This window comes from Chiloscyllium punctatum, chromosome 20, assembly GCF_047496795.1.
Source record: "Chiloscyllium punctatum isolate Juve2018m chromosome 20, sChiPun1.3, whole genome shotgun sequence".
Taxonomy (NCBI): Eukaryota; Metazoa; Chordata; class Chondrichthyes; order Orectolobiformes; family Hemiscylliidae; genus Chiloscyllium; species Chiloscyllium punctatum.
The window spans coordinates 10,341,447-10,350,455 of NC_092758.1; the positions used below are offsets into that span (position 1 = coordinate 10,341,447).

General features: G+C 49.6%; 1 protein-coding gene across 2 annotated transcripts in view; it reads left to right on the forward strand.

Moving 5' to 3' along the window:
• The window catches only part of anxa6 (annexin A6), a 105,994-nt gene extending 97,368 nt beyond the window's left edge, over positions 1-8,626 (forward strand). For both annotated transcript variants that reach the window (XM_072590293.1, XM_072590295.1), the window contains 3 exons: positions 2,644-2,702; positions 3,873-3,995; positions 6,054-8,626. In XM_072590293.1, the coding sequence (XP_072446394.1) occupies positions 2,644-2,702; positions 3,873-3,995; positions 6,054-6,113 (242 nt within the window). In that variant the 3' untranslated portion in view covers positions 6,114-8,626. The remainder of the gene's footprint in view (positions 1-2,643; positions 2,703-3,872; positions 3,996-6,053) is intronic.
• The last annotated feature ends 383 nt before the right edge of the window (positions 8,627-9,009 follow it).

A 9,009-nucleotide genomic window follows, 5' to 3' on the forward strand; every position in this document is an offset into this window, starting at 1 on the left:
CACCCCCATCCCCCCCCACCCCCCCCCCCCCCCCCCCCCACCTGCCTCTACAGTGTGACAACAGGCCATTTGGCCCAACAAGTCCACACCAACCCTCCGAAGAGTAATCCACCCAGACCCATTCCCCTCGCCTATTATCCTATATTTGTCCCTGACTAATGCACCTAACCTACACATCCATGGACACTCTGTGCAATTTAGCAAGACCAATCCACCCTAACCTGCACATCTTTGGATTGTGGGAGGAAACTGGAGCACCCGGAGGAAACCCACATAGACACGGGGAGAATGTGTAAATTCCACATCAACAGTCGTCCGAGGCTGCAATCAAAACTGGGAACCTGGTCGTTGTGAGACTCTTCTTCCTATTGATTTTTTTTCTCTCCCTGTTCTCTCTGTTCGTGTACCTGCACCTGGACAGTATTTGCATGGACTCTAACCTCTCCCATTGGCACTGCCTAGTGTCTCCTCTTTGTGTGTTTCTGTGCAAGGGCGCATATCCTTCCACAATCCAGAAGGCTTCCGTGAAATATTGCGACTGAAGATCAAAACATGGATGGATTTAGTCTGTATTAAATCTGCTGTGCTGTTTCGTAAGGTCATGGCTGATCTGTCCGAGGGTTTGTCTTCTCTTTCAGACCAGCGCCTCTCAAAGCTGCAACTCCGTCACATTTCAAAAGTCTGTCTACATCCTCTTCAAATATTTTCAGAGATCTCCACAACCCTCTGGGGTAGAGAATCCCAGACATTCATTGCTCTCTGGGAGAAGAAATTCTTCATCAGTCCAAAGATGTGCAGGTTGGGTGGATTGGCCAAGGGATACAGGGATAGGGATGGGGGGGGGGCTGAGGCTGGGGATGGTGCTGTTTGGAGGGCCACTGTGGACTTGTTGGGATGAATGGCCTGTTTCCACACTGTTGGGATTCTATGATACTCAGTTGTGAGTGAATTATCCTGTATCTGTGTCCCTTGTGAGAGTTTTCTCCATTGGTAGAAATATCTTTTCAGCATCAAGCCTCTTCAGAATCTTGTATATTTCAATAAGATCAGCCCTCATTCTTCTAAACTCTGAAGCATAAATCAAGAAACACAGGGAATAGCAGTAGGAGTAGGCCACTCTGCCCTTTGTGCCTGCTGTACCATTCGTTAGGATTGTGATTGATCATCCAATCACAACCCCTATTCTCCTCCGATCCTGATCCCTTTAGCCCTAAGGACATGGGGTGGCAGGGGGCTCAGTGGTTAAAGCACTACTGCCTTACAGCACCAGGGACCTGGGTTCAATTCCCACCTCGGGTGACTGTGTGGAGTTTGTACATTCTCCCTGTGTCTGTGTGGATTTCCTCCGAGTGCTCCGGTTTCCTCCCACACTCCAAAGGTTAGGTAAATTGCCTGTAGTGTTGAGGGATGTGTAGGTTAGGTGCATTAGTCAGGGGTAAATGTAAAGTAGTAGGGTAGGGGAAAGGGTCTGGGTGGGATACTCTTTGGAGGACTCTACAATTTTATGGGCTTCTTGAAAACATTCAATGTTTTGACCTCAACTTAGTTCCACAATCCAGTGCTCACTTGTATGTTTTGCCATTTAGTGCCAGACACCTGTTCTGTAAAATATTTGAGGCGCTGGTTGGACGACGATAAAGAGCATATTCTGCCATTGGCTGTGCCTTCACCAGTCTTGGTGCTAAGCTCCAGAACTATGTCTGTAAACCTCAATGACTCTTTACCTCGCTCTCTCCCATGCTTAAAACCACCCCCATTGACCAAGCTTTGGGATCATCTGTCCTTCCATGACTTGATAGCACAATAACTCTAAACTGCCATAGCATCATATTGGAATGCAGCAAGAACAAGGCTATGTAGCCTGTTGTATAAGGTTGTGGTTCTGAAGGAGTTAATGTTTATGTCCTGCATTTTGATCCTGTCCTTGCGCCCTAGTGCCCCAGGGCTTGTTTGCAGAGGTGGCTTATTTTCTACTATTAACACCCACCATTAACACCTATGCTGCATCTATATCACTCCTCTACATTGCTCATCCCCCTTTGTGAATATCATAAAAATGATCATTTTACACATCCCTTCAGTCCTGGGGAAGGATCCCTGGACTCGAAATGTTAACTCTGTTTTTCTCTCCACAGATACTGCCAGACCTGCTGAGTTTCTCCAGGACTTTGTACTTTTATTTCAGATTTCCAGCATCCGCAGTATTTTCTTTTTATTATAGGGTAGAGGGGTGGGTCTGGGTGGACTGCTGTTCGAAGGGTCATTGTGGATTTAATGGGCTGAATGGCCTGCTCCCACACTATATAGATTCTATAAAGAAGGGTCACCAGACCCAAAACTCTAACTCTGATTTCTTTCCACAGATGCTGCCAGACCTGCTGAGCTTTTCCAGTGATTTTTGGTTTTGATTTTCCTCCCCATTGTCCAACAATGTTTTCTGCTTAACCGATTTATTTGGTTCCAGTTGGAAAGCTACTGTTTAATCTTCTTTCACCAGCAAATCAAAATTCGCAGACCATGAGTTCAGCGTCTATATTTTCGGATTTTTATTTTTGTTTTGTCAACACTCTGGAAATATCTAGGTGTGCTACATAAGTGCAGGTTGTTGTTGTACACCAATTTCTCTGTCTCCTTCATTCCTAGTTCGCAACATCAAGAACATGCCAGGGTTCTTTGCCGAACGCCTCTACAAGTCGATGAAGGTAAATTCTCCTTCATTAACCTCATCTGTGATGGAATTAGTTTATCCATTCACTCCACAGCTGCCTACATGTATTCAGTTCCAGGACTTTGACCCAGCGACAGTGAAGGAACAGCAAACTGTTTCCACGTCAGGATGGTGAGTGCCGTGGAGAGGAACCGGCAGGGGTTGGTGTTCCCACGTACCTACTGCCCTTGGCCTCCTCAAAGGAAATGGATGTTGGTTTTGAAGGTGTTGCCAAAGGAGCTCTGGTGAATTACTCCAGAGAATCAGAGAGATGTCCACACTCTGTCAGCGGTGAAGGGATTGAGCAGTGAAGGGGGTGGATGGGGTCCAGACCAAGCTGTTTTACTGCAGATGGTGTTGAGCTTGTTGGGAGTGTCTGTGATGTGTTGAGAAGGTGAACAAGGGAGAGGAGGGGAATGTGTGTCTGGTGGTGGCATCTCACTGGAGGTGGTGGAAATGGTGGCTGATGATCCTCTGGGTGTGGAGGGTAGGGAAGGGCAAATGTTGTAACCATACCTGCATCTACCCCTTCCTCTGTGTGAACAATATACCCCTCAGGTCCCTTTTAAATCCTTCTCACCTGAAGGTACAGTTTACCCTTTACTGTCTGGAGTTCAGAAGGATGGGAGGAGATCTAATAAAGTTATATAAAATTCTAATAGGGACTGAAAGTAGAGAGAGAGGATGTTTTCTCATGTGGGACAGGTTAGAACCAGAGATCCTGGTTTTCAGATGAGGAGAGGATGCAGTATTAAAACAGAGATGGGGAGGAATTACCTCCCTCAAGGGATCATGAATCTGTGGAATTCACTCCCCCAGCATGCCAACACACGGAATAAATCAGAGGAGATAGTCAGATTTTCAATTCCTAATGGCTGAAGGGTCATGGAGAGTGGGAAGGAAAGTGGAGTTGAGACCAAGATGAGATCAACCATGATGGTATTAAATGGTGGAGCAGGTTCGAGGGGCCGAATGGCCACCTCCTGCTTCTAGCCCTTATGTGCAGTGAGTGAATCGGCATCATCCAACTTCAAACTCTTTACCATCTGGCTATCGAAGCCCCAGCATAGCACCCTAGTCCTGGTTAAACGGCCCTGAATGGCTGTGGGATTGGCTGTTCTCCTGTCTCGGGTGTTAACTTCAGAACCTTGTTGTGATTTTCTAGGGAGCGGGGACAGATGACAAGACCCTGATCAGGATCATGGTGTCCAGGAGCGAAATTGACCTGATGAACATCCGACACGAGTTCAAAGAGTTGTATGATGCATCGCTGTACTCCTTTATAGAGGCAAGTATCCGAGGGGAACCATCAAACATGAACTACATCTCAGCAGAATCCAGGAGGGAGTGATTTAGTGTCTGATGAAGAGCCGAGTCTTTCAGCTCACGGTCTAGTTGGGTTTTCCCTGAAACCTGTCTGTGCCTGCTGACCCACCACTGGCTCCAGTCCCCACCAGCCCTTTGATCTTTAAATTCCCAACCTGGGTCATGTTCTGGAAGTGAAGCCTGAGCAGAGAGGAAGGTTGGGCTGTGGGAATGGCACCAGGGAAGTTGCAGACGCAAGGACACAATGAGGCGGCACCGTGGCCCAGTGCCTTAGCACTGCTGCCTCACAGCGCCAGGGATTCCAGCCTCGGGCAACTGTCTGTGTGGAGTTTGCACATTCTCCCCATGTCTGTGTGGCTTTCCTCCAACAATCCAAAGATGTGTAGGTTAGGGTGGGTTGGCCATGGGAAATTGCCCCATAGTGTCCAGGGATATGCAGGTTAGGGTGGATTGGCCATGGGAAATTACCCATAGTGCCCATGGATGTGCAGGTTAGGTAGGTTGCCATGGGGAATACACAGTTACAGGGAGAGGGTAGAGGGGGTGTGTCTGGGTGGGATACTGTTTGGAGGGTTGGTGTGGACTCAATGGGCTGAATGGTCTGTTTCCACTCTGTGCGAACTCTATGAATGAGCTGAATGTCTATGTGTTAACCATTCAATGTGGTCAGATTCCATCATGTCCAGACCTGACACCAGGCCACAGGGTGTGATGTGTTAGGTCATCTGACCTCACAGCAAGAGCCAAGAGGCAGTTTTTCTAGAGTGCCTTAAAGGTGTAGAGACAAACAGAGAGAGAGAGAGAGAAAGTTTTAGGGAAGGAATTGGAGAGGTTAGGTTCTGTACTAATGGAGTGAAGTAACAGGGGAACAGTGGAGAAACCCGAATTGGGAAAACAGAGTCCTCGCTGATTAGTGAGAATGTTATAGGGATGTGGGTGGATGAGGTGTGGGTAGGTTTGGTCGGATTTTTGTTATTGAGGTTAAGAATTTCAAATCTGAAGTGAGAGCCTGGGAATGACAACGGAAAAGACTGGAATGCATTAAAAGAGATCTGGAGACATTTGCAGTGAGGTCTGTTAACAGATTTGAAGGATAGGCCAAAACGATTGGCTGTGACTTCAGTCATTCACCCATTTATGTGTACCACAGAGACCCAGCCATCCTGGGAATAGCACCACCCCCAAACCTCCCTGCGATTGACAACTTGGAGATTGCACTCGGGACTCACTGACAATATCTGGTCAAACTGAAGGGTCTGGGGGTCATTCTCAGTCCGGTGAATGGAAAGGGGATTTTGATTGGAGGCGTTTGAAATCATTGAAGGGTTTTGGGAGGGTAAATAAGAAGGAAGCATCTCCAATGGTGGGTGGATCAGTAAGTGGAGGATGCTGATTGAAACTCAGTGGCAATAAGAGCTGATTGAGGAGGTGACAATTACTCAGTGGGTCGTTGTTGGAAAGGCCAGTGGAAGCAGATTCAGTGGGAACCTTTGAAGGGGATTTGGATAATACTGGAAAAGTAGATGTTTGAGACTAATTAGTTAGCTCTTCCAAAAGACCATATGGGCTGAATGGCCCCCTATGCAGTTAAAATCAAATCAAATCATCTATTCTCAAAGGACTGCTCTCTCATTTGAGAGAGATTCCTGGTGGTGGTTTAACCTCAGGGTCACCTCAGGCAAAAGGGGGTGGGGGTCAGAAGTTTAGATGGTGGGTGTTTCATGGTAACCTCAGTTGGTGTGGGAATTGAACCTGCACTGTTGGCATCACTTGGCATTGTATGCCAGCTGACCAGTGAACTGAGGTAACTGACTCTAACAGCCTCCCCACACCCAAACCCCACCCAATCCTATGCAGTATCCATCAGTGTCTGCACAGATATACGTCCAGGCTGCAGGAATCTCTCCAATAGACTGCAGGGATAGGAGACAGTGCAGAAAGGATGGGCTGAACAGAGTTCTTCGCCACCTCAATAATTCCGTGATTCTGTGAAGAGTGTTCATTTTCCATTTGTTTCCAGGGGGATACTTCAGGGGACTACAGACAGGTCCTGCTGGCACTCTGTGGTGGTGAAGACTAGGAGCCATCATCCCATTGGACTATGTGGCTGCTGTTCTGAACGTTGGAGAGATACAGGACGGACACCACCAATATCCACTGTTAAAGCAAGGCCTGATGGGACATCGGCAAGGGGAGAGAGGGGAAAGGGACGGTCACCAGTCCTTCAAAGTCCCACGTTTGTATCTGTCAAAGTGCTGAACCACGAGTTGAGCTTGGCAGTCCCTTTAACCCTCTCTTCATCATGACCAGTCACCCCAGTGACCTTCCGTTAGTTCACAATCCAGTCTCTAGCTGTGTGTGTGTTAAGCGATAGTCAGTACTGAGCTCTGCCTTATAGTACATCCATGTTTCATTGTGTAGCTCCATGATTGGTACTGGAAGGTCTCCCTACCCTCCACTCCTCAACATCAGCCACCTCATTTTTTCAGGTGCATTCTGCCCTGGTACCTCAAACATTGCCCTGCCCCCCAATGCCATTTCCAGTCTTTCCAAACTCCAAGAGATCCACACAATCCTTACCCCTCACTCTCAGAGTATCCCTTACACTCAGAATATCTCCATCTAATTTTCAACCTTCTCCACACCCACCCACCCCCACCCCCACACCCACCCTACAGCCACCACCCTCCACACCCCACCCCCATACCCAACCCCACTCTCCCCACCCCCACACCCACCACCACACCCCACCCCCACTCCCCATTCCCACACATCCCACTCCCACCCCCACACACTCCCACACCCACCACTCTCCACACCCCACCCCCACACCCAACCCCACTCCCCCACCCCCAAACCCACCACCACACCCCACTCCCACACCCACACCCACACCCACCCCCTCCACACCCCACCCCCACACTCAACCCCAACCCCACCCCCACCCCCGCACCCACCGCCACACCCCACCCCCACCCTCACACCCCCACCCCCACGCACACCACATCACCACACCCAACACCCACACCACCCACACCCACACCACCCACACCCCCACCCCACACTCACACCGCCCCACACCACCCAACCCCACTCCCCCACACCTACCCCACCCCCACACCTCCACATCATCCCCACACCCACCCCACCCCACCCCTACACCACCCAACCCCACTCCCCCACACCTACCCCACCCCCACACCTCCACATCATCCCCACACCCACCCCACCCCACCCCTACACCACCCAACCCCACTCCCCCACACCTACCCCACCCCCACACCTCCACATCATCCCCACACCCACCCCACCCCACCCCTACACCACCCAACCTCACTCCCCCACACCTACCCCACCCCCACACCTCCACATCATCCCCACACCCACCCCACCCCACCCCTACACCACCCAACCCCACTCCCCCACACCCACCCCACCACCACACACATACACAGGCACACAGACACAGAGACAAACATTTACAGACAGATGCACAGACAGACAGACAGACACACACACACACACACACACACACACGCGCGCTCAGACACACACACAAACACACAAAATCCCCTGCAGTTCTACCCTCAGTTTCCCTGCTTCTGCCCACTCGATCGCTCCACCTCAATCCCTGGCTCCGACAATCTCTCATTCTGCTGCCTGACCTCCAAATGTCTTATTTCAATCATCTTTTTAAACGATATAATTTTCAGCCTACACTCTCATATTAGTAATGTGTTTGAAGATGTGTTTTTTTTAAAAATGGACAGTTCTCCTGTGCTGTGGGGCTGCATTTTAAATTGGACTCCACCTTCACTGTACACCTTCAGACTGCATTGTTCATGCCCTCCTCCATTCCCTCCCCCTCCCCATTCCCACCCACCCCATGCTTCCCACCTCCTCCTCCCAGCACGCTCTCTCTAATTCTCCCAGCCCCAGTAAGTCAAACCCTGTTTTATTTCCTTAAGACCATAGGACCCAGGAGTAGAAGTAGGCCTCATTTAGTTCACTACTCTTCAGTGAGATGGTGGTTGATCTGACAATCTATAACTTTGATGCACTGACTGATTTCCTGCCTCGAAACCAAACTCCCAGGAAGGATCCAGAGGAGTTCCGTTCCAGTTTAAGCTCAGACCACGGTCACCCCTGGCGTTTGCGATAAATTCTATGCCCCTCAGTCACGAAGGAGAGCTCCCAATCCTCTGGCCAGCCCTGAGTTGTTGAAGAAAATCATCTGGGTCTTGTAAAGATTAGATGTTTTCTTCCTTTCCTTCCAAATACGTCCATCTGTAAAAATAACAGAGCTGAGGGAGTGGAACGGTTTCTGGAAAGTCAAGGAGTGGGTGGTACCTACTCCCTCCCCAAACACCATTCATCCAAGGACAGAACGTTCTATCCTGACCCTTGCTCTTGGCAGTGAGAAGCATTTGACAGTAGGTCGCCAATGGGTGCACATTTGCCAATCTCAGCCACCATTCTGTGTCGTCTGCACGTTCTTGTGAACCTCCTCAACCCCACCCCTGTGCTGCGAACGAGCTTGCATTATTTTTTAACAAAAGACACAGAAGTTGCAATAAACTTGTGAAGGTCCAGGCTCTGTCGTCTTTGTCCTTTTACAAACTCAGTGAGTGTATTTGAAGTCCTCATGCATTCTCCCGTTCTCTGGCAGTCCCTGGGGATGGGGGAGGGGTGACATGTGGGGCTCTGAGATGCCTGATGAGACTTAATGCCCGGCCTGTGGACTCTACCACTCTGAGAGGCTAGGGGTGGGGTTGGTGCACAAGGAGTTGGGTGGATGATTTCGGAGACTTCCCCCACACCCTCACCCCCACCTTCCCGACAAAAAAGTGATGGGGAGGTGATATCCTAGTGGGATTATTGCCAGATCTTTAATCCAGAGACCCTGAAAATTTTCTGGGGACATGGGTTCGCATCATACAGCGACAGAAAGTGGGATTTGAATCCTTATAAACATC